Genomic DNA, 25,425 nt, shown 5'->3' on the forward strand with positions numbered 1-25,425 from the left:
TGCTGCTGCCAACAAATGGGAACTAACATCCACGTCTTTCGCATAGGGTTGTACATACTGTTGCAATCTCAATGTGTCCACCTTTTTTCCTTTCTTTGCTAACTCAATTAGTCCCTTCATAAACTCCTCATCATTCTCTTCCTCTTCGCTCTCTAATTCATCAACCTTGGAGGGTTCAGGCTGAGGGCCGGCTCCTCCCTGGTCCTGGGGCCCTGGGCCTGGGGGATTCGCTAGAGGGGCAGTTGGTGGAGCATAGGGTGGCGGCGGTTTAATGACTTCCCCCTCTTCTCCTTCTTCTCCTTCCGGCTCTGATATCACCGGGGGCTTTTCTGACTTCCCTGCCGGTTGGACTGCACAAATTGTATTTTGTGGGGCGTCGCCTCGGCAGGCTTTCAGCCACGGTGGATTCTTTTCTACATTGATTTTCCAGGTAGAAATATAAGGGATCTGGTCTGGGTGGACGTTCAAGATATTTTGATATAGTGGGTTGATTAGTTGCAAATTAAATCTGCCCTCCAAGGGCCAATTAGTTCCTTGGGTGGGCCAATCAACCTCACATAATGTCCTCATCCTCTCTCTTCTCAATTTGAACCCCATCATCATGCTTCGTAGCTGCTTTCCAGTTGGTTAAAAAGCATTTCAGAGGACTACGTTGGCTTGCCCCAGACCCCATTTTTTCAGATACTCCGCTCCTAACCGGGCTTAAGATCCTTTCACACTTCACACACTACAGACTGTGACTTGGCGAACTCGCGTTGCCAAGAAATGCACAGCCCTGCAATCGCTCGGCCAAGGGGACGCTAAGCCCCGGCCCACACTTGACAATTCAGCCACTGGAGTATCTGACATGCAACACACAAAACACACCCCAATATAATTCCAACATGCAACACACAAAACACACCAAAATAATTCCAACATGCAACACACAAAACACACCAAAATAATTTTCCCTCTGTTTCCCCTTTCCCCAACCTTACTGGCGGCACTCTACTGCCACCTCTGTTTCCCCTTTTCCCTTTTCCCGTCCCTGTCTGGCGGGGCGGCACCTTATTGCCACGGCCAGTTCCCTTGTTCCTTTTCTGGCGGCACTCTACTGCTCACAGCCAGACCCTTTATCCCTTTTCTGGCGGCACTCTACTGCTCACAGCCAGGTGAAGCTGTCCAGGCTTCCTACCACGCCCTTTCCCTTAGGGTTACCTGTTCCGCTGCGGACCCCTCCTTCGGCCGTCCTCTTTTCTCCCTCGACCAGGTGTCTCACTCCGGAGCGGTGTGGCCGGCTCCCCCCACGAACAGGCAGGGGTGCGCACTTGGAGCCGCGAACGCCGGTCCGGGGCTGTTCACCGAGGTCGGGCCTGGCCCTCCCCGGCCCCCTGGGGTGGGGCGATTCCCGGCCAACGCACCAAAATGAAGGCTGAAGCCTTATCCTTGCCAGGGAATCGTTTGCCTGCGTCCCCAGGGCCGAAGAGAGAGAGCAAAAAGCACCAGGAAAGATTCTTCTTTGGAGAAAAAAAGTTTTATTGAAATCTGTGCACAGAGGTGGCCAGTGGGATCGTTCCCAAAAGACTGGCCCATAGATACAAATAAACAAGCATCTTTATACCTAAGAGTCTGCCCATCTCTTCCCACCTCTTCAAATTCTCCAATCAGCTGGCAAGGTTAAGCTTATTTCCTTATATGGTATATGGCTACTCGGCTAGCTAAGCCCCCCTCCTTCCCTTGTTTGTGTGTTCCTCTCTTGCGTTACTGCAGCAAAGAGCATGTGCAGAGAGTAGTTCCTGGTTTGCAGAGCTCAAGTAATTGCAGAGAGGAAGTAGCTCCCAGCTTGCAAAGCTAAAGCAATTGCGGTTTTGTTAGCTGCTTAACCACAACTGCAGAAGTTAGCTTAGGTGCAGATAGTATTGAGATTAACCCTTTCAGTAAGAAATCAGTCTTTTAGTTGGGCAGCAATCAACCGTTGGAACTCCCTGCCAATTGACCACCAGACAGGCTCCTTCGCTGTACCCTTTTTGGCTAAAAACATTTTTGTTTAGGCAAGCCTGTTCAGGCACGGATATGCTGATGTGTTTCTTTCTCTTTTTAGTCTACTGTTATTTTAAATATTATTTCGAAAATATTTTAAATAGTTGTTTTTAACTGTTTTTACTGCTATTTCCATTTTTTAAACAGCTTTGAGGTGGTTTTTATTGTTGTTGTTGTTTTACAATCAAGAGGTATATGCATTTTAGGAAACAAATAAAATAACAAATAAATATTTTTCCCTTGTAAACTTTGTGGGGTGTTTTTTCTCTAACCTACATGCTTTCAGCATGGCTATGTTTTCCCTTCAAGCAGGCAAGCACAAGCTGAGAGGAAAGCAATATGAACTATACATTTTTTGCCCTTCAAACAACCCCATAAATGCTGGCAAATGTTACTACCACTAAATGCTACTGTTTCATTTAAAAATAAAAATAGGGCACATTGAAAATTTATCCGGGGCCCTGCCTTCCTTCCTAGCTTGAGTGTAAATAAATTCTACATTTGTTTGTTTTGTGTTGTGCATTACCTAAAAATATTAAGCATTTGAAGCAGCACCTAAGTATAATTTACTTAACACAGATGAATGGCATCTAATATAAGGGGCGGGACAGAGTATAAATTCTAAAACCTGAATTGTGAATTATGAGAATGATTGGTTGTTAAGCCACTCTGGAAATTGTAGTTCTGTGAGAGGAATATTAAAATTATGATTATTATTACAATTAATGTCACCTTGGCTTTCAAAAAAATCAAAAATTTAAGGAATAGTAGTAGCAGCAATACCCCAGTAGCATGACCTCTGCCAATGTTTCCAGTGAAATTATATGTTATTGGCATGTTTAGGCCCAAGACTAATCTGAAATATCCATGCACAGTTTTGACATTCTTATAAGAGAGAAAGGTTTTGAGCCCTAGTCTCAAGTCCTCTTCCATTCTCTCTGTACGCATTTTGGGCAGATTGTTGGAAAGTTCCTTTTGTAGCGAGAACTTCCTAGCATCACCAATGCACTGCCTGTACAATCCAATTGGCATTTAATGTTTCTCAAATTAGAGGCAGATATGGTGTTTTAAATGGTTGCTGCTGCCCTCTAGCAGTTAAAAGGAGAACTGCCTCTGAACTTTCCCAGTTTCTCGTAGGTGTGTCCTGAAATCAGTGGAAATACCACAGCGGGGGAAATGAAAATAAAAAGTTAATAAAATCAGGACACACTAGTTTTCTTCTCTTTTTTTACCAAAATACATTTGAATATTATAAAATGGAATATATATATATATAGAGAGAGAGGGTGCCAGTTTGTTTTGTGGTTAGAGTATTGGATTAAGACCTGCCTCTCAACCTAACCTACCTCACAAGATTGTTGTGGCGATTAAATGCAGGAAGAGGGGGACCATATACACTACCTTGAGCCCCTTGGAGAAAAGGGTGGAATATAAATCCAATCGGTCGATCGAATCAAATACCTGGTAAAAGAGGTATTTCACAGTGACCGCCCAGACATCTATGAGAAGCCTGCAAGCTGGACATGAGCAATATAGAATCCAGCCCATCCAGCAACTGGCACTGAGAGACATAATGACTCTGACAGTACAAGTAGAAAATAACCATTGTGGCTAGTTGAGAGCCAGTGTGGTGTAGTGGTTAAGAGCGGTAGTCTTGTAATCTGGGGAACCAGGTTCGCGTCTCCGCTCCTCCACATGCAGCTGCTGGGTACCTTGGGCTAGTCACACTTCTCTGAAGTCTCTCAGCCCCACTCACCTCACAGAGTGTTTGTTGTGGGGGAGGAAGGGAAAGGAGAATGTTAGCCGCTTTGAGACTCCTGAAGGGGAGTGAAAGGCGGGATATCAAATCCAAACTCTTCTAGTAGCATGGATAGCCTTGTCCTCCACAAATTTGGAAATGTGTACATGATGCTGGGGATATGGGCTGTCTGGATCTCTGCAGAAAAGAGGGAACCAGATGACCCAAACCAAGTCTAACACTGCTGCAGTGGTCGAAGGTTTGTTTGTACATATGCCATAATGGGATCAAGAGCCATTTCACATAGCAAAAGCGGCAAACACAAACTCATCGACAAGTCTTCTCATCGGTGCATGACTTTGCTTTTTCATTCTTATCTATGTATCTAAAACTATCATGTATGAATTAGTCCTCAGGGCAAATTCTTGCCTGCTTGCCACTGTGGCAATCACTGAAAGCCTGAGAATAAGGAACTGCCTTTCTGTTCAATTTTCTGGGTGCTTGAATTGTAAAGGTGTCTGCAAAACAACTCATATTGATGTCCAATGAGACGCAACTAGCAGCCTATGATCCTGTCACGACTATAGCAGTGGGAGGGAAGGAGTTAACCCTTCCCCTCCCCCCCCCCTTTGGATGCCATTTTGCATTAAACCACTGGAAGCACTCATAGGAGATTTGGGCATCTGTATGCTATATTTTCCTGGTTACATCTGAATCAGAAGAGGCCAGGGCCTGGTTGAAGGCCAGTGAAATGAGGCCAAATCATGGTAAGATGGAATCTTTGTGGGTAAGGGGTTCCCAGATCTGGGAGTTCACCTGTCTCTGAAGAAACAGGTGCACAGGTTGTGGGTGCTCCTAGGTACAACTTTTGTCACTGTAGGCTTATGCAACTTCTGTGGTGAGGAGGGGCTATTATTAGATTAGGTTGAAACACCAACCACACCTTTCCAGGACAGGGATTGGACTACTGTAATGCACTCTGTGTAGGGCTTCCCTTGAGATTGGTCCAGGAGCTGTAGCTGGTGTAGAACGCTGCTACCGAGTTGTTGAGTGGAGCACCAGGTCATGCAGATATTATAGCTGTGCTGGGAGAACAGCACTGCCTGCCAATCAGCTACAAAGCCATGGCTGTAGTGTGGCATAGTGGTTAAGAGTGCTGGACCAGGACCTGGGAGACCAGGGTTCAAATCCCCAAGCAGCTATGAAGTTCACTGAGTGACTTTAGGTGTGTCCCTACGTCTTAGCCTAACCTACCTCATAGGGTTGTTCTGAGGATAAAATAGGAGGAGGAAGTGTGTGTGCCACTTTGAGCTCCTAGGGGGAAAAGGTGGGATATAAATACAGTAGTAGCTGCAATAACAACAACAACAACAACTATAAAGCCCTGAGCAAATCAAGACTAGGTTACCTAAAAGACCACATGCCCCTCTATAGACTTGCAAGATCACTTAGATCATCTGGGGAAATTCTACTTGTGGTGCCACACTCTACAGCAGGGGTAGGCAACCTAAGGCCCAGCGGCTGGATGCGGCCCAATCACCTTCTCAATCTGGCCCATGGACGCTTCAGGGATTTCACTCATCGGCCAGGAGCAAGTTTCTTGCTCAATATCTAAAGGGAATTGCCGATGATACGAATGAAGCCAAACTGAGATATCTATTAAATGATGATGACCCCCTAAGATCACTCATGGTTGCCAGATTCTTGATCAGCGTTCTATCCCTAAAGAAGAGAAACGGACTCCTGTGCGGCTCGGATAATCCCTTTAAACTATGATCTATGTTTTAGGATGTAATTAGGTGATATCACCATTGATGTCTTCTACTAATTTATGAGTAGAGGGAGGGCGATGTTTATGTTACAAATTTATTGTAATGTATGATGTTGGTCTTTTGTTTTTGTTTTGCTTTGGTTCTTGTCTGTTTTTTGTAAGTTTTGGCAGTTTTAAATTTGGAGGTTTAAGTACATTATGTTGGTATGGGAAACTGTCGTGTGATGGGCCAATGGCCGTAATAAAGTTCAATACAATACAATACATGGACGCTTCAGGAATCAGCGTGTTTTTACATGAGTAGAATGTGAGCTTTTATTTAAAATGCATCTCTGGGTTATTTGTGGGGCATAGGAATTCTTTCATTTATTTTATTTTTTCAAAATATAGTCTGGCCCACCACAGGGTCTGAGGGACAGTGGACTGGCCCACAGCTGAAAAAGGTTGCTGACCCCTGCTCTACAGAATATCACAGGGCGGTGATCGGAAAATATACATTTACTGCTGTCGCCCCATCAGTTGCGTCATACGTCTTGCAAAGACTTATCCTTTTTGTCCAGGCTTTCCCTGTTTACCATAAGATTCGACCCGGATTTATATGCATGAATTCCCTAGATCTGTTTCATTTGTTTTTATGTCTTTATACTGTTTTGTTGATTTTAGGCTACATTGGATACTGGTTTGTATACTGTACATATTTAAAAAACATTAAGGGGTTTAGAAAAGCTTTAAAATAAATATATAAATATATTTTCCCAACAGAAATTGTCACATACAGAGCACACTTTGCCAGTTTATGAAACAGCTGAAATTTTGTCACAAGAATTGTGCAAATATGTGCATATGTATGTGCAGGTGAGCAGTCTTTCACTGCTGTCTTGCAATGTTTAAAGCATCACAAGTCTTTCCTGCAGCATGGAAAAACATCCACAAGAGGGCACCACCAAAACAGACACAGATTTTGTCCCAGTGTCCTGCGGATACTGTCACATATAAAGTATGGTAGATTTTGCAAAGTAAAAGCTTAGTATTTCCCACAAAAGTAGATCCTGCCTCAACCACAGCTGGAGGACCCCAGGTTCCCTTGATAGTTTTCAGCCATTATCCCAGCTCACTCTAAGACAACTTCATGTGACTACTTCATGAATGCAAAATTTAGTACTGGGCAGAAGAATTGAGATTTTGAGAACTGTTCCCCTTCTGTTTTGTTTTGTTTAAGCAGCAATTTTGTAGCTCTTGTCGCAGCAAAGATAGGTTTGAAACTATGAAGTCAGAAAGCAGAAAAAGTAGTTCATGGCCAGTGATTGAATACAGTGTAACTCGGGTTACATACGCTTCAGGTTACAGACTCCACTGACCCAGAAATTGGGACGCGGGTGGCGCTGTGGGTAAAACCTCGGTGCCTAGGACTTGCCGATCGTATGGTCGGCGGTTCAAATCTCCGCGGCGGGGTGAGCTCCCGTCGTTCGGTCCCAGCTCCTGCCCACCTAGCAGTTTGAAAGCACCCCCAAGTGCAAGTAGATAAATAGGTACTGCTTTATAGCGGGAAGGTAAACAGCGTTTCCGTGTGCTGCGCTGGTGCCGGCTCGCCAGAGCAGCTTCGTCACGCTGGCCACGTGACCCGGAAGTGTCTCCGGACAGCGCTGGCTCCCGGCCTCTTAAGTGAGATGAGCGCACAACCCTAGAGTCGGACATGACTGGCCCGCAGGGGCAGGGGTACCTTTTTAACCCAGAAATAGTGCTTCAGCTTAAGAACTTTGCTTCAGGATTAGAACAGAAATCATGCTCCGGCTGCGCGGCAGCAGCAGGAGGCCCCATTAGCTAAAGTTAGCTTCAGGTTAAGAACAGTTTCAGGTTAAGAACGGACCTCTGGAACGAATTAAGTACTTAACCCGAGGTACCACTGTAATTGATACAAAGAAAGAGTTTCCGTGCAAAATCCCATCATGTATACAAGAAATCATAACATGTGGATAAGACCCAACCCTCAGGTGCACAGCAAGTTGCAAAATTGGCTCTTGGAGCTCAGCTAAAGCTCCACTCCAGTTATCTGTACATCTTTGAAGAAGAAGAGGAAGAAGAAGGATCAGCATTGTACATATAGCAAGAGACTGACTCACCACAGCGATCCCTGATGACCAGGTTTCTGCCTTCCTTCAGATGTATTGTTAACAGATATGCAAATGTGGTGGGCAATTTGCTCAAACCATCGCTTCCTTCCTCAAGCATCTGTGGGAAAAGTTTCAAAAGGAAAGGTATACATCAGTTTCACTTCTCATAAAGAGCATGTACTAAACACAGATCCACCCTATCACAATTCTAGGAATCTGAAAGCTAGGACCACATGAAAGACTACTAAAAGTAGACACAACACATTGTGTCTTGCCTAGGCATTAAGGTCATCATCCAAGGCCCTTCATTGACTGCCATCATTTGTGTGCTCAGGCAATTATTTGCCATCACTCTGTCCTTTTCTGGTTCCATTGGGATCATCTTCTTATTCACAACACTATTTCTCATGATGCTTTCATTTAATTGTATCTTAAAGAGGGGTGGGCAAGTCTGTCAATTTTGGTTTCTCGCTTTCTCTTTTTTTCCAACCTTAAATTCCATTCTCTACATTTTTACATCAGTCTGCAAAAAGAAATTCACACACAAAAAATCCTCGTGTAGAAAAGTAAAGGAATTTTGGGATACGGTTTACAATGAACTCAAAAAGATATTGAAGATTACCTTTTGGGGTGGGAGAAACATGAAGCCTTCCTTTTAGGCATCATAAGACACTGATGTACCAAATATTTCTTTATGCCACCGTGGCAGCAAGAATTCTAATAGCTAGAAACTGGAAAGGAGATGTGATACCGACGAAATTGGCGTGGCAATCAAAACTGTTAGAATCTGCAGAATTGGCTAAAATGATGGAAAAACATTTATAAAGGAATGGGACCTGTACAGAAAGTATCTCAGGGAGCACTGAAAGAATTTGAAATCATTGACAGGCCTGGAGTAACTTCTGTAGAAAATTTGGAAATTATAGAAACTTAAGAGAATAAAGATGCATTAGCATTGATAAAGATAAGTGTGACAATTTAAAAAGTAATAAGGTATCATGATGGGGTGATGGAAAGCCATTATAGAAGATATATATCAGGAAATTATTGTACTTAGATGTATTGTGTTAAAGCGTTTGTTGTTGTTGTTGTTGGTTGGTTGGGTTTTTTGTTGGAACTAATAAAGCAAAAATAAATAAATAAATAATCCTCGTGAAATTTCATCAGCATTTTAATGTGAATTTTTCCTAAAATAGACATTTTTATATGCAATGTTGTCTCTCTCTCTCACACACACACACACACACACACTCTTACAAAGCAATTTTCCCTAATCGAAAGCATTTTTACAGGTTTCTTTCACTAACATATGCATCTTTATGTTAGTTATGTTTACTCTAGGATATGCATTTTCATTCATATTACTTGGCTGGAGAATAGCACTGCAAAATTCAGGGAAGTGCAGATTTTGAAGAATGGCTGTGTTTCGTTTGCGTATTGTTTCAAAAAGTGTGAATTTGGAGGTTTGCCTTCAAATGCAAACTGAACTCAATTCCCCCCCCCCCCATCCTCAACTTTAAATTCATTTTGTGGTTGTTGTATATACCACTCTGGAATCTGTTTGGATGACGGGTAGTTTGGGCATTTTAAAAGTGGGTAAAATTGGTCTGATTCTGACACTACAATCAAATTGTGGCTTGACCATTGGGGAGATGCTTTGAGATCCTAAGCTTCCCCCTTTGTGCTCAAATTCATTACCTCTTCTCCAGGTTCACACAAACCGTAGTTACCCTCCAAACCAGAATCAGAAACCATAGTTTGAACTGGATTTTCAGTTCTGAGCTGGAAGTAAAAGGTAAAGGACCCCTGACAGTTAAGTCCAGATGCAGACAACTCTGGGGTTGCAGCGCTCATCTCGCTTTACAGGCCGAGGGAGCCGACGTTTGTCCACAGACAGTTTTTACGGGTCATGTGGCCAGCATGTCTAAGCCGCTTCTGGCAAAACCAGAGCAGCATACAGAAACACCATTTACCTTCCCACCAGAGCAGTATCTATTTATCTACTTGCACTTTGACATGCTTTCAAACTGCTAGGTTGGCAGGAGCTAGGACCGAGCAACGGGAGCTCACCCCGTCACAGGGATTCAAAAGGCCGACCTTCTGATCAGCAAGCCCAAGAGGCTCAGTGGTTTAGACCACAGCCCCACCCATGAGCTTGTGGTAAACCATAATTTAAACCAAGAAGGGAAGGAGTAAATTGGAAGACATGAGTGTGAAGCCCTTTGTAATGGCCAGTTTGACTATTACATCTAATCTGGGTCATTGATTTAATGATCCCTAGATTTACATTTGCAGAGGTAACATGAATACAGGGATTGGGAGAGGAGAGAGTGTTGTGTAGTTATTAAAAGAGCTAGAGTATCTATATGCATATAGACAGGGCAGATAGATAGTCAAAGCTGGGGGGGGGGGAATATGGGAGAATCGTACTTTGGAAATGTTGTCTATAGGAATAAAAGAAAATTATTATAAATTAATTTGGAGATGGTATTTAACACCAGTCAGATTAAATCAAATAAACAAGGAATATTTGGTGTTATGTTGGAGGGAATGCCAGGAAACTGGGGATGATGTTCACATGTGGTGGGGGTGTAAATATGTACTATTTTTCTGGCAAAGGGTGTTTAAGGAGATAACAGAAATCACTGGGTTAAAGTCTAGAGGCAGCATTATTATCAATTTACGATGGGGTGGAAGGTTCACAGGCTACGAAGGACTTGCTCACAAATTTATTGACAGCTGCATGAATTATGATAGCTAGGAAGTGGAAGGGGCAAGCAGAATATAAAATGGAAGAATTGTATAAAGAGGTGTGGGACATAGCTATTAATGATAAATTAACAGGTGCCATTAAGGTAAGACAGGGAATATTCAGGAGACGTGATTTTGAGGAAATATGGAGGGTGTTTGTAGAATTCGTACTGTTAAAACGGAAAGGGGTCAAACCATTGCAAGAGGTGTTGAAATTGTGGGAGGTCGGATAGTTACAATGGAGTGGTTTTAGTGGTGCGGAGCACATTTTTATTCTTATTTATGTATGATTATTACTTTGTCAAAATAAAATAATGATGATGATGATGATGATGATGAGAGAGAGCTAGAGTAGGACCTGGGAGATCAAGGTTCAAATTTCCATTCGGCCATGAAGCTCACAGGGTGATTTTGGGCCAATCACCACCTCTTAGCCCAGGCATCCCCAACCTGCGGCCCTCCAGATGTTTTGGCCTACAATTCCCATGATTCCTAGCTAACAGGACCAGTGGTCAGGAATGATGGGAATTGTAGTCCAAAACATCTGGAGGGCCAAAGGTTGGGGATGCCTGTCTTAGCCTAACCTGGAAGATTGTATAACCAACTAAGGTAAGAGTCATGTTTATTGCTCCACCTACTTTTACCTGTCCATGTGTGTCCTCTGGAAGGACTTGCAGCCCCTGGGCTGAAAAATGTTCCTCACTTTCTGTTAGGTCACAGTGCATTCAAAGCAGATTTCAGAACAAGTCACCACATCATTGGGGACTAGTGCTGCAGACAAGGTTACTTCTGCAGGAGGCAACATGAGAGTAACACAAGAATCCAGTCTTAGGGAAGGCAGAAACCAAGGAACATGCTGAGTCAAAGTCCATCTAGCTCAATAGCTTGTCTTCTCCAAGATTTCTGACAGGGGACTTTTCTAGCCCTACCTAGAGGTGCCATTATTGAATCAGATCTTCTACATGTAAATCAGATGCTCTGGCACTGAGCCATAGCCTTTCCCATTAGATTGAGGTGAACCCAACACACCTCCACCTGCCTTGAGAACCATTAACCGCACCACAATTCTTCCACATTCCTTCCTGTTATGCAATGCCCATTGCTAGATTCTACAAAAGTGATTTCTATTAACACAAGCTTCAGAGGCTCTGCACCTGATATTTGCAGCTTACAGCCTGGCATTCGTTTTTTTAAAAAATGTACCACTCACCGACTGCTCCTCAAACAGCTGAGAAGAGCTGGAGGAGTCAAGGATGGAGCCTCCGCCATACGAACGCTATGAAAAGAATAGAACAGAGGTTGTATTGACATTGCATTGTATTGCTGTTGCTCAATCCTTCAGCGACGACGTTCCATTCCAGTGCGAAAAAAGAAAGAAAAGAGAAAGGTGCAAAAAGGAAAAAAAGGGCTTATCTTTGAGCAAGTTGAGGAATGTCACCAGACAGCAGACCAAGTCACATGCTTTCCCCCATCATTCACATACATAATGTGTCAAGCCTGGTGCTGTGAGCCCATACACACTATGGTCCAAACTGCACAATCATGCAAGCCAGATTACTTGGTCTAGATGACTCGCAGCAGCTCTGCAGGGTTCCAGGTGAAGGACATTCCCAACCCCTCCCTGGAGATAATGAGGATTAAGCCTGAGACCCTTCTCGCTGCAAACCAGATACTCTACCACTAAGCTGCGGCACTTTCCCAAGGTTCCAGTCCTCATGTTTCTGAATAAAGGGTTGAAGTAAATGGGAACATTAGAGCCTGCCTTATTAGACTATCATCTGTTGTCCACATTGACTAGCAGTGTCTTTTGGGGGTTTCAAACAGGAGATAATCCCAGACCTACCTGGAGGTGCCAAGGATTGAACCCAAGACCTTCTGCATTTGCTGTTTTACTGTTGTTGCTGCTGTTTGTAGGGTAGATGGATAACCATGCAATTGCGCATACAGGCCTATGAACTAGATCACACTTCACATTATGCACAAGGTAAAGGGGAAGGGCAACCAAACAATCCATCCCACAAACTGGATCACCAGCCAGCTGGCGTCAGATCTGGGCCAGTGCTGTGGTGGCACATTCTTTCCAACTAAAGGATCCCCAAAATCCTAGGTTCAAAGAATGGCGAGATTTCCCCTACCAATATGAGGATTTGTAGGGGAAATGTCGGGGATTGGATGGGGATTGGTTGACTGTGTAATATGTAAGGATGAGTGACCATATCAGTTTTGCTTTCTAACCTTTCCATTTTTAAGATCAGTTCTCCACATTTCCGTGTCAGTTTGTGATGAGAGAGTCCTCATGAAAATTCATCAGCGTGTTTGTGCATATTTAACATACACATTTTTGCACACCATTTCCCCTAAAATAATGTTATTTTCATCAACACATGCATTTTTGTGGAGACATTATCCCAGTATATGCATTTTTGTACACATTACTTGGTTGGCAAATTGCATTGCAAATTTCAGAAAAGGACAAATTTCAAAGGACTGCTGTGTTTCAGCTTGCATACCATTTTAGAAAGTGTGAATTAGATAAATTCATTTTTAAATGCAAACTGAATTGACTTTCTCCCCCACCCTTAGTAATATGCTTGTTGTACAGTACTAACACAGATGTGTATATAGCATATAAATGTTTTGATCCCCTTTGGGCGCTCACCAACTGACCTTCCCTCCACAACCTTGAGGGAATGTGGCACACAGGGCAAAGGTTCCCCCCCTTCCTCTAGCATCAGGTCTAAACCAGCCCACTGACATTGGTCAACCCCCAGGCACATTACCTCAAGAACATCTTCTGCAAGGTCACTGCTAAAACTGCTTCTTTTCAATAATTCAAAGAGATCTTCACTCGATTTCCGCTTCACGTCCAACTGTGGGCCACAAGCAACCGGTTCCTCAACTCCAATTTCCAAGTGCACAGTCTCCTGCTGGTTCCACTGCCACTTCTCCCCAGTCTGTTTTGAGGAAGAGCTGCTGCTCTCCTGAAGGAACATCTCCGTTGCAGAAAAACCACTGGGGAAATAAGTGGACAGAGCCTTGGAACGCGAACAATTCATTTCTTCTTCAACAACTGTCTCCACGTCCAACATGTCCGGTACTGAGGAACTAAGACGCCGGTCTAACGGATGCCTTTTCCTGGTCTCCACTAGTTTAGAAGAGCTTTTCTTAGTCCTTCTGATGCTGAAGTTCTGTAACCTTCTTGTTTTTTGTTTGAATGATCCCCAGACAGAAGACTTATCCAGTTCCATGATTAAAATGGATTTTCCACACCAGGTCTTAAGGCCTTTCCATTGACTCCTAAGGGTAATGTGGAGAGGGACAGAACATAAGGAGAAATAAAGTGAGCTGTAGCATTACAGAGACTTGAATCATAGGTTGGAATGTCTCAGACCTGAACGGATTCTCAGCCAAAACAGGTTGCATTACTAATTCCTCCCAGTGTAGGAACAAAATAATCTCACAGGCAATCAGGAAGGAAATAAAGGAAAGAGAGTTTTTAATCCTACATAAATCTATCATGAGGATAAAAATAACCAAGGGGTGAGCTATTTTGATTATTTCCAAGATTTGACATGATGGGAATTCTCAAATGCTATAGATAAAAAAAGATGCTACCAGGCATTGTGCTGTAGGAAAGGCAACTAGACTCTTTTTGGGTGTTTATTGATGAATCACCAACAAGTATTAACTCCGAGGTGTAAGCCTTATTGTGATTATACACAGCAGTACACAGCCAAGAGCATAGGCTGAAAATGTTCCACAGGTCTGCATTTGGTCAAAGCCTCAATGCAAGGCCAGCTGTGAAAGCTGTGTTCCATGACTGATTTACTGGTGCAGTCCACAAACTCAGTATTGAAAGTATTGGATCGCCTTACTTTCATCCAGCTTCTAGAAAACGACCTGGGTCTAAGGAAAGGCATCGACCTCACATGGAGCAATAAAGAGGATTTTGAAAGACTCCTAGCTTTGCATCCAAGCATAACCATTGTTTGGTCCCATCTGCTGGAAAGGTGATATCGGCGTGATAGCTCTGACCTGGCAGGCATCAAGAAGGCCAACCGTTCAGTTGCACAAAAGGTGCAACTCCTAAATGGCAACCTTTCACTAGGAGGCCTTCTAATGCAATGACGGGGTACACCTGTCTGAACTGGACAATGAAAATTGGTTAAATAACACTGTGGAGGGTGTCAGGGGTTGGTTGCAGGTGTGAAGGATTTGGTGGTGAGTCGGTTTTGGCTCGACCGGTAGTTAGGCATTGGGTAAGCCTCAAAGCGGCTAACATTCTCCTTTCCCTTCCTCCCCCACAACAAACACTCTGTGAGGTGAGTGGGGCTGAGAGACTTCAAAGAAGTGTGACTAGCCCAAGGTCACCCAGCAGCTGCATGTGGAGCAGCGGAGACACGAACCTGGTTCCCCAGAGTGCGAGACTACCGCTCTTAACCACTACACCACACTGGCTGTATTGGCTGAAGGGGAGGTTGTAGCCTCTGCCTGCCCCTCCCTGGTTAATGGTATCCTGTTAAAGTAATCCAGGGGGAGTGGCTTCTGTCTGATGCTTAAGGCCACAGCACTCCTCCAACGGAGACCCCTCAGGGGGTATGCCTATTTGATGTAGGTCATAGGGCTCCCCCTAATGGTGGTTTACACTTAGATGAATTCCCAGGAGACCGGCTGGAGTGATATAATCTGATATAATCTGGCTTCACCCAATGCCTATGCCAAACTGCTCACATCTGTAACCAATAAAAGGTGTGGCAGATTTGAACCCAGAAAACCATATGTTGTTGTCTTGTCTGGTTATTTACCCTTAGGGAACTGTGAGGTCATGGGTAGGGTTGCCATATGTCCAGAAATTCCCAGGCATAGATGGAATACTGTAGTTGGAAGCAGTGCCTGGACAAAAATTGCTTTAAAAAGTCATCAGCTTTTGAAAAATGGCAACCCTAGTCATGGGGTCTTGGCACACAAGTCTCATAATCCCTGATGACTGCCCATGAAGGCTGAGGAGCTGTAGCCCACTTGGAGGGCCACAGTGCCCAAACCCTCATGTTAAAGGGACATCTAGAGCATCAACAGAAATATATGTCATTATAACAACCTGCAAAAACTATAAGGCAGGGAAGGCTAAAATAAAATAAAATACATCTGATGAGGGGGCACATAGTTGGCTAGACATTCTCAAACCATGCAATGGGATCTGTTAACTCAATAAAAGCTTCCGTGAGCCCAAACCATCTACAGCCAGAGGTGATGTGTCCAGATCAGACAATCATGCAGAAGGAATTTCCAGCCCTACCTGGAGATCCTGGGGTGTTGAACCTGGAACCTTTTGCACCCAAGACAGACGCTCAACCACAGAGCTATGGTCTGTCCCCAGTTCAGCTGGGCAAAACAGCAATATAGGAAACTATCTAATACCAAGCCAGGCTATCTCTAGCTCAATACTGTATACACTGACCAGTAAGCGGCCCTCTAGATTTTCAGACAGGGGTCTGGAAACATCCAACCACACCTGGAGATGCCAGATTTTGAGCATGGGATTTTTTACATGCAAAGTGCGTGCTGTCCCACAGAGACAGAGCCTCACCATTTGAGATTATGAATGCATTACCTTTTTTTCCCCAGAAAGAAAGGAGCCTTCAACTATCAGAAGATGTTTCAAAGTTCATCACAACAGTTCCATTCCGTCTTCCTAATGATCTTCACACCGTGGCCACAAATGATTTGTGAGGCTTTGCTTTCGCTCTCTATGTAGTAATTCAAACAGGAAAGCCATTTCCTTTCAAGATCCAGTCACTGTGGAAAAACAAGTTACTCTCCTCCTGTTTAGCAAGCCTTCAGCCATGAGCTGGAAGGCAGAGGCATTTACCGCATCCTGCGGGGGGGGGGGATCCTAAGATGCCTCTGTAAGCTTAAGTATTAAAGTATTTTAACACTTTCCTCTCGACCAAAAAGTGTCATTTCATGAAAAGGAAACGAAAAACTATTTCTTGCCAATTGTGTGCTGTTTTAATATTAGATATGAAATGACATCTAGTTTGGGGGTAAATGTAAAGGTAAAGGACCCCTGACCGTTAAGTCGAGTCACGAATGACTCTGGGGTTGCGGCGCTCATCTTGCTTTATTGGCCAAGGGAGCCGGCATTTGTCCGCAGACAGTTTTTCTGGGTCATGTGGCCAGCATGACTAAGCCGCTTCTGGCGAACCAGAGCAGTGCACAGAAATGCCATTTACCTTCCCGCCGGAGGAGAACCTATTTATCTATTTATTGGCGGTTCAAATCCCCACAACAGGGTGAGCTCCAGTTGCTCAGTCCCTGCTCTTGCCAACCTAGCAGTTCAAAAGCACATCAAAGTGGAAGATGATAAACAGGTACTGCTCCGGCGGGGAGGTAAACGGCGTTTCCGTGCACTGCTCTGGTTTCGCCAGAAGCAGCTTGGTCCTGCTGGCCACATGACCCATAAAAACCATCTGCGGACAAACGTCAGCTTCCCCGGCCAGTAAAGTGACTGGACTTAACTGTCAGGGGTTCTTTACCTTTTACCTTTATATATCTGAGTTTCTAACACTGCATGAGTGTTTTTCATTCATTCATTCATTCTTTCTTTCTTTTGATACAGCATTTTCTCTTAGGAAAACCCGCGTCTTACCGCTGAATCAGAGCAAACAGCAACCCGAAGAAAACCATTGCAATTTGCTCTAATTCAACATTAAACATGGGTTTTCCCTGGGAAAGTGCTGGGACAAAAAATAATAATTGCTCAGACATGGAGCTTTAAAGCTGCGACCTGTACCTAGAAATGCAACACAAAAGAAAGTCTGGATGATCCCTAAGTCACAGAGCAGATGCTTTGCACACCAAAAGTTCAGATGCTCAATCCCTGGCATCTCTGTGTGGGTATTAACTGCTAGAAAGTCACTGCCAGTCAGCGCAGACAGCACTGTGTTAGGTGGACCAAAGATCTGATTCCATATCAGAGGGAAAGGGGTCCAAGGTTGCAAGGGCTTAAAGGCTCATTACTATTTCTGCAGCAGGGTCACAGCAAGGTCGCTGTCTCCAGCATCCTAGAGCAACTTGATCAACATGGAAGGGGAGATTTTTAGCCACAGAAAAGATGTCTTCTCACCCTTTGTGCTGATTGGAGTGAGAATGAAAGGTGAGTCAGCCACTGAGGATTGGCTCCTAGGGTCACTCTGAGGAGTTATCTGTATGCTCCAAAGCTAATCGTTTAAATACACTGGGGGGGACGGGACGACCCAAGATGTTTCAGTTTCAAGAGAATGGTGTGCAAGTTCTGTTACTTGCAACGGAACTTCAAGGAAAGCACAACTTCCGTCACTCCAAAATAAGACACTGGGGCACTCCAAATGGCATGTATGTGCACAGAAAATAGATCTAGCTGAAAGGCAGCCCATGAAGGCCACATCAATTGCCTCAATGCATGCCCAATTATTATGATTGTGCAATTATAATATTATATCATCTCAAAAGTTTGTATTACCTTAGAAGGACTGTGGCTGTGAGGGGGTCTGGCTGTGACTATCAATGAAAGGAGCCTCTTCTTCTGCGTTTGCCAGTGAGCTCAGTGTTATTATCAAGGAAGGGACACAGCTCCATGGTAGAACATCTGTTCTGAAATGCAGAAGGTGCCAGCTTCAATATGTGGCATCTCCAGGTACGGCTGGAGAGATTCCCATCTGAAACCCTGGAGGAGCTGCTGGTAGCAAGTGTGCACAATACTGAGCTAGACAGGTCAGTGTTCTGATAAGGCAGCTTCCTATGTCCCTCAGTTCCTATGTCCCTAAGCTAGCAGACTGCTACGCCGAAAACGTCTGAAAAGCAATGGCATGCCCTTCAAGGGAATCCCACTCTTCGCAGCCTGGTTCCTTGTCTGAGGGAATCAGTTGCTCAATTACTTCTGATTGCAACCCTTGGCTGCACCCATCAACTCTCCCGATTCTGAAAGGGACAACAGCAGGCTGCCACATGCTCAGAGGAGTTTTTAAGCACAATTCAACCTTCTCCTTTTGCCAACGATCAAGATGGGGTGGGGAAATCCTGCTTCCTCTTGCTGATTCTTAATTGTTGTGGCAATTCAAAGCATTTCCAGAGCAAGTGGGCTTATGCAACCAATCCTGCCTCACGTTGCCTGCCAAGATCTCCAGGACTGGTCTAGCTGAGAAACCCATGGCCCGAAGGCAGAGGGAGTCAGCTTTCTTGGACAAAGGGAGCAGAAATTGAGGCACAGTTAAAGGGCACTTGGTCTACTAAACTTCACTTTAACTCATCAGTTAGGAAGTCTAATTCACCAGTTATGAGCAGGAGGAAGGACTGTGGCTCTGTGGTAGAACACATGCTTGGCATGCAGAAGGTCCTAGGTTCAATCTCCAGAATAATAATAATAATAATAATTTTTTATTTATACCCCACCCTCCCCAGCCAAGGCCGGGCTCAGAGCAGCTTACAAGCAATAATAAAAACAAGATGAATGAATGTCCAGCTACAGCTGCGAACAGACCACTGTGTAAAGTAGAAGACACCTAACTGATGTAAATTGTTCACAAACCTAGTTTTTGACTGCAGTATTTACAATGCATATGCATGGAATGTTTCTTGGAGGGTTGGGGGGTATATGGGGATGGCTTGCTATATGTATTTTCAGAAACTTAAAAATAAAGTTAAGAAAAAGAACAGGGAGAGAAGACCACAGCTTGCCTATTTCAGATTTTATTTTTTTAAATATACAGTGGTACCTCGGGTTAAGTACTTAATTCGTTCCGGATGTCCGTTCTTAACCTGAAACTGTTCTTAACCTGAAGCACCACTTTAGCTTATGGGGCCTCCCGCTGCCGCCACGCCACCGGAGCACAATTTCTGTTCTCATCCTGAAGCAAAGTTCTTAACCCGAGGTACTATTTCTGGGTTAGCGGAGTCTGTAACCTGAAGCGTATGTAACCTGAAGCATATGTAACCTGAGGTATCACTGTAATTTTATGTATAACTACTGTAAATCACTCTGATAAGCTTTTATGAATCATAGTACAGTGGTACCTCAGTTCTCAAATGTCTCCATTGACAAACGTTTCAGAACCCAAACACTGAAAACCCGGAAGTAAATGAGTTCATTATTTAGATCCATTCCAACCTGGGTTCAGGCCTGGCCACAGAACTGAGTCAGCCTTGGTTGCCCTGATGAATGACCTCTGCGAAGAGCAGGACAGAGGGAATGAGACCTTGGCTCTTGCTTCTTGACCTCTTGTCAGTGGTTCTGATCCTACTTTCAGGATTCGAGTCCAGAGAGTAGCATTGGGAGAGTGCCTTTCAGACCCCTGATGGCTACACAATCTGATCTCTGGTGCAATTTAACGAAGCTGTCGGTGGAGCAGCCATTAGAAGTTTCGGGGTGAGGTGCCATCAGTATGCTGATGACACTCAGCTCTATTTCACCATAACATCTGAATCAGGAGAGGCTGCCCAGTCCCTGGGCCATTGCCTAGACACAGTGGTGAAGTGGGTGAGGAAAAACAAGCTGAGTTTGAATCCTGGCAAGATGGAGGCACTGTGGAATAGTAGCTCCCGTGTCCAAGAAAGTGGTCAGTTGCCTACCCTGGATGGGGTTGCACTCCCCCTGAAGCTTCCCAGTTTGGGAGTGCTTCTGGATCCAGTTCTGTCACTGGAGGTTCAACTAACCTCAGTGGCTAGAAATGTCTTTCACCAACTTCAATTGGTTCAACAGCTGCATCCATTCCTGAACCAGGAAAGCCTTGCCACAGTATACACAACGAATTGAAGAAAATGTTTAAGGTAGCTTTCAACACAAAAAAAGAAGCTTTTCTTTTAGGGATAGTAGGTAGTAAGATACCAAAAGACCCAAAAAAAATTATTATTATTTATGTATGCCAGAACTGCACCTAAAATATTCCTGGTTAGGCAAGCCTAGCCAGCTGCTTAGAAAGTTGAAGTAATTATAATTTGCTTTAGTATTTCAACTTCTGTATGTTTTAAAGTATGGTTGTGATTTTTTCTCTCTCCATTTTATTGTTTTATCTTTTTGTAAACAGCTTTGAGGTTTTTAACAATCAAACGGCATATAAATTTTGTGAAATAAATAAATAACTTGCGTTAAAAGTGGGCAGCAGCAAGCAGGCCGCATTCATTAGGATGCTGACACAAACCTGTCCCCTCCTACTTTTCATGCAAATGTTCACCCTTCACTTTTGTTTCTGCAACTAATTCATGGTGTGTCATTGCACCTGCACGTTTTTGCCAGTCTCGGTTCGCTCCAAGCCACAATAGTTAAATGTGTCATTTGCAAAGTGTTGTTTGAAGCAAGCCATGGCTGACAGATACACCTGTGCATCGGCAGCACTGCGTTGAAAACAAACCAAAACAAGCACAGAGTAGGGAAATCTACATGTGCAGGTTGAACTGTGAAATAGAGGAATGCAACTAGTCTGTAGGGCACTGTCGATCCTCTCAATGTGGCTAGGGGATCAGGGAGTATTATAACCAAGCCGTGCAATCAAAGCAAAGCAAAACACACCCACAGACTGATTATTACCTCCAGATGATCAAGAGAAGGCTTAAATCAGGTAGGCTATGAAATCAACTTTCCTGGCCAAAACAAACAGCCATTTGTTTAAGGTGGAACTTCCCAGCTTGTCCTTCAAATGCAAACAACATCCCACTTAACATTTAGAGACGTCAATATTGAGTTGCTTTAAATATTTGGCAGCATTCGGAGCGCAGATCTTCAGTGGGCGAGTCACTTCCAAGCTAAAGTGTTTCTCCTGCGGCCACCACCACCCACCCGTTTCTATCGGAGTTTTGTTTAAGGTTTGTATTTTCAAAGATGGTGAAAGAAGCAGATCACAAGCACGGAGCTCCCTTACTTCCATCTTGAGCATAGCTCAGTCAGTAGGGAATGAGACTCTGAATCTCAGGGTTGTGAGTTTGAGCCCCACGTGGGGTGAAATATTCCTGCATTGTAGAGGGTTGGACTACATGATCTATGATTCTATTCCATATGGGGAATATCAGAGGGTGCAGCTTCTCTCCTCTTTGGAGTAAGCTGAACCTTCCAATATTCTCTCACATCTGCACTGAAGATACAGGAGGCCAGTCATTCTTTGCTACTGGTCATCCTGAAAAGAGAAATAAAAAGATAGAGGGGGGTTTTGGGAGGGGGTTATAGGTTGGATCTGGAACATTTCTGATCTCTCACATTTTTCCAATCTTAAATTCAGTTCTTCACATTTCTGCAGCAACTTGTGATTAAAAAAAAAAAATCCTTGAGAAAACTTTATAGCATTTTTGAGCTATATTGGGATGGGGCGGGGATTTCACTCGATGTACATTGCCTTCTAGGTTACCTTGCTGCTGCCCACACATACCCTTGAATAAATTGTAGGATTTGCCATCAAACAATGTACAAATGTTTTTTTTAATGGGTCTACCTGGAGGCAGTGCTCTTTGTAAGAGAAGGAAAGAGAAGGAAATCAAAATCATCAAGAAACCATGTTTGCTGATGATGGACTTCCAAACAGACACCACCACTGATATTTGGACCAGAAGACTATGCATTGATTTTAAGAGCCAGATGTCCAAGCAAAGAGTCATGCAATCATGATCTTCAACTTTGGAGCCCCAAATGTTGTCGGACTGCAACCTCCATCAGTTCCCTGCTGGTTTAGTCAATGATAAGGGATTACAGGAGTTGTAGCCCCAAAATATCTGGGAACCCATGGCAGAAGGACACTGATTTATACATGTGAACAGAGACCCAGTTTCTGCTATACAGGACAATTAATTAGTCCAAATACCGTATTTTTATGTGTATAAGACAAGGTTGTTTTTTTACTAAAATAATGTTAAAAAACATGCCTCGTCTTATACATGGATAGTGAATGGGGTGGACAGGTGATTGTCTGCAGCCGTGAGCAGGAGCATGTCAGCGACAATTGTTGGCTGCTAGAAGGGCTTCTTTGGATTGGCTGCTGCTGCTCTAACTGGGCTGGTGATTGGTTTAAGCAGCAAACACTGCTGTTGATTGGCTACCGCTGCCGTGATTGGTGGTTGCTGTTTTGGGACACATGCAATTGTGATTGTCAGCTGACAGCTTTTCTCAGGTGGGTTAGAGATTTTCTGCTGGGGAAGGGTCTGTTGGCAATTTGCTGTCGCTGTGTCAAGTGGGCGTTCATCGTCGGTGCTGCAGGTGAGCAATTTTTGGCAATCCTCCCCCCCCAAGCTGTAAAACTCTGGTCAATCCCGGGCAATCCTACGCAAAAGAAGCTCAACCACTCTGAGCCATTTCCCCCCTATTTTCTTAAATTTGAGTCCCCCAAAATAGGGGGCGTCTTATACATGGGGCGTCTTATAGACAGAAAAGTACGATAGCTTGGAGATATAACGAGGGCTAACCGCACTTACTAGGAGTAAGCCCCGGTGAATTCAGTTGGTCTCACTTCTAAGTACATCATCTAAATACAATCATCAACTTGTGGATGAAAACAGGTTTAATACTAAGAACTTATTCATTGCAAAGTTTTGTGTTGTCCATGTGACATTCCCTTTCTCTCAATCATTCATTCCCACACTTGGGACTAAACATTTCAAATTCCTGTATGCCAAAGATAGATCACAAGTGGATCACCTATGTGTGTTTTTCCTAAACCTACTAGTCACCATGTTTATGTTTTTCTCTTACTTTTTTTTAAAAGTTCATGCTTCTTAGAAAAGTACTCAACTTACAGGGTAGGAAGGCATCAGATCTATCAGAGTGGGTTTGCATAACAGGCTACTGCACAGTGAAACCTGATCTCCCAAATTAGTTTTCTGAAGCAACACAAATTTCCTCACCGACAAACAACCGCCTACTGTGCCCTGAGGACAGAAGTGGTGCCGCTCTATACTTGTTAAGGAGAATTTCCTCGGAAGAAGATGATTGCACCATAATGGCATAACCTTGCTCAAGCAGGCTGACTTCAAGCAAAGCATGAGTTCTGCCAGCAGTTGAAAGGGAAGAGAGATAGCTCAGTGGTAGAGCACATGGCTCACAGACAGAAAGTCCCAGGTTCAATCCCTGGCATCTCCGGGTAGAGAACCTTACCAGAAACCATGGAGAGCTACTGCCAGTCAAGAGTAGACAATACTCTGCTAGATGGACCAAAGGTCTGATTCAGTAGAAGGCAACTTCATATGCTCCTGATAATACACTTGTAGGATGAGCTGGAAGGGGACACATGCACAAATGGTGTACACAATGGTAGTTTAAAACACAGAGAGGTCATTTCAAGTTGCATCTGCTGTACATATCAAGGCGGGGTGGGGATTTCACTTGACGTACATTGCCTACTTGGTTACCCTGCCGCTGCACACACATACCCCAAATTCCTGTTTATGAATCATAGAATCATAGAAGCTGTCTTCTAAGCATGTGCTACCATTTGAGCATGGGCAACAGCTGTCTCAAATGTGCGCATTTCAGCTTAACTGCAAAGTCAATGTGGCTGAAGTTTTCTATGTGGATTGAAACTGGTTTGAGGTATCAAACAGCAGGATTTCTCAAGAAACTACAGGATAGATCTGGATTGTGGTGTGAGTCATGTGTACATATCTTTGAACACCAGCAATGGGAGAGCACTAGAGTCAGAGTTAAGGGTAATGTGCACATAGACTGAGCTAGTTTAGAAAAACAGGAGAACCCTCAGTTCTAACACTGCACAATTCCACACCAGCCTGCTATGATTTCGAATGGTTTGACTAAGCTCCCTCACCACCACATCTATGACATTTAGTATGTCAAACAGGCTAAGGAGATGTTCTCTCCATACAGCCCTGCTCCTCAAACAGAAAAATCCTGTAGGTTCTATAAAAACCACTGAAGTTATATACTGTAGACCCCCAAGTCTCAAACTGAAGACTTGAATGATGCCATCCTCGAGCAGATTACCAAAAAGGAGAGATGTTGTAGTCATGTGAAACTGCACCTACCCAGATATCTGCTGGAACTCAAACTCTGCTAACCATGTTAAGCTCCAACAAATTCCTCAATTGCCTCATTGACAATTTCATTTCCCAGAAGGTGGAAGAAGCAACAAGAGGATCATCTATCTTGGACCTGGTCCTCACCATCAAGGAGGAACTGACCAATGAAGTGAAAGTACTGAAAACCTTGGGAGGAAGTGATTATATCCTCTTCAGATACAAAGGCAAGGGAAAGCTGAGTGCAGTCAGACATGCACTCGGGACTTTATGGCCAATTTCAAAAAGCTTAAGGAACTACTGGGTCAGAAATACCCAAAGAGAAGGGAGTCCAAGATGGATGGGAGTTTTGTAAAGGTAAAATATCAAAGGCACAAATGCAGACAATTCCAACAGGAAAGAAAAGTAGGAGGCATCTAAAGAAATGAATGTGGCTGCATAAGGAACTTACAGATGAGCTGCCATTTAAGAAGGGCATGTATAAGAAACAGAAGAAAGGGGAAATCACAAAGGAAGAGTATAAATGAATAGCCAATACTTGCAAGGAGACGGTCAGGTGCACTAAAGCTCAGGAGTGCAGGCTTGCAAGAGAGGTTAAAAACAATAAGATTTATTCAGCTATGTTTGAAGCAAGAGAAAGAACAAGCAAGTTCTGCATGGAGAAGACAGAGAAATGCTATTGGGTGATGGAGAGAAGGCAGAACTGCTCAACACCTACTTTGCCTCTGTCTTCACCCCAAAGGAAAGCAGTGCCCAACCTGGTGATAACAGAATAAATGATGCAAGGAGGGAGCTGTAGCCCAAGATGTAAAAGAGGCAGTAAGGAAACACCTAGCTACTTTAAATGAATTCAAATCTCCAGGGCCTGATAAGCTGTACCCAAAGGTTCTAAAGTAACTTGCAGATGTAATCTCAGAGCCTCTGTCTATAATCTTGGAGAACAGGTAAGGTTCCTGCAGGCGGGAGATGGGCGAATGTTGTCCCCATCTTCAATAGGGGGGAAAAGAAGACCCAGGAAAGTACCGACTGATGATACCAGGAAATACCAG

General features: G+C 43.9%; 1 protein-coding gene across 2 annotated transcripts in view; it reads right to left on the bottom strand.

Annotated features, from left to right (window-relative positions):
- MCTP2 (multiple C2 and transmembrane domain containing 2) overlaps window positions 1-25,425 on the bottom strand; it is a 117,279-nt gene that overhangs the window by 86,760 nt on the left and 5,094 nt on the right. The window contains exons 2-5 of one of the 2 annotated variants that reach the window (XM_053364694.1): window positions 17,895-18,025; window positions 13,174-13,690; window positions 11,604-11,669; window positions 7,652-7,760 (exon numbers count right to left, since the gene is read on the bottom strand). In XM_053364694.1, coding sequence (XP_053220669.1) covers window positions 7,652-7,760; window positions 11,604-11,669; window positions 13,174-13,641 — 643 coding nt within the window. In that variant the 5' untranslated portion in view covers window positions 13,642-13,690; window positions 17,895-18,025. The remainder of the gene's footprint in view (window positions 1-7,651; window positions 7,761-11,603; window positions 11,670-13,173; window positions 13,691-17,894; window positions 18,026-25,425) is intronic. The other variant, XM_053364695.1, reaches the window with a different exon arrangement.

The sequence above is a fragment of the Podarcis raffonei genome, chromosome 14 (assembly GCF_027172205.1).
Source record: "Podarcis raffonei isolate rPodRaf1 chromosome 14, rPodRaf1.pri, whole genome shotgun sequence".
NCBI classification, from domain to species: domain Eukaryota; kingdom Metazoa; phylum Chordata; class Lepidosauria; order Squamata; family Lacertidae; genus Podarcis; species Podarcis raffonei.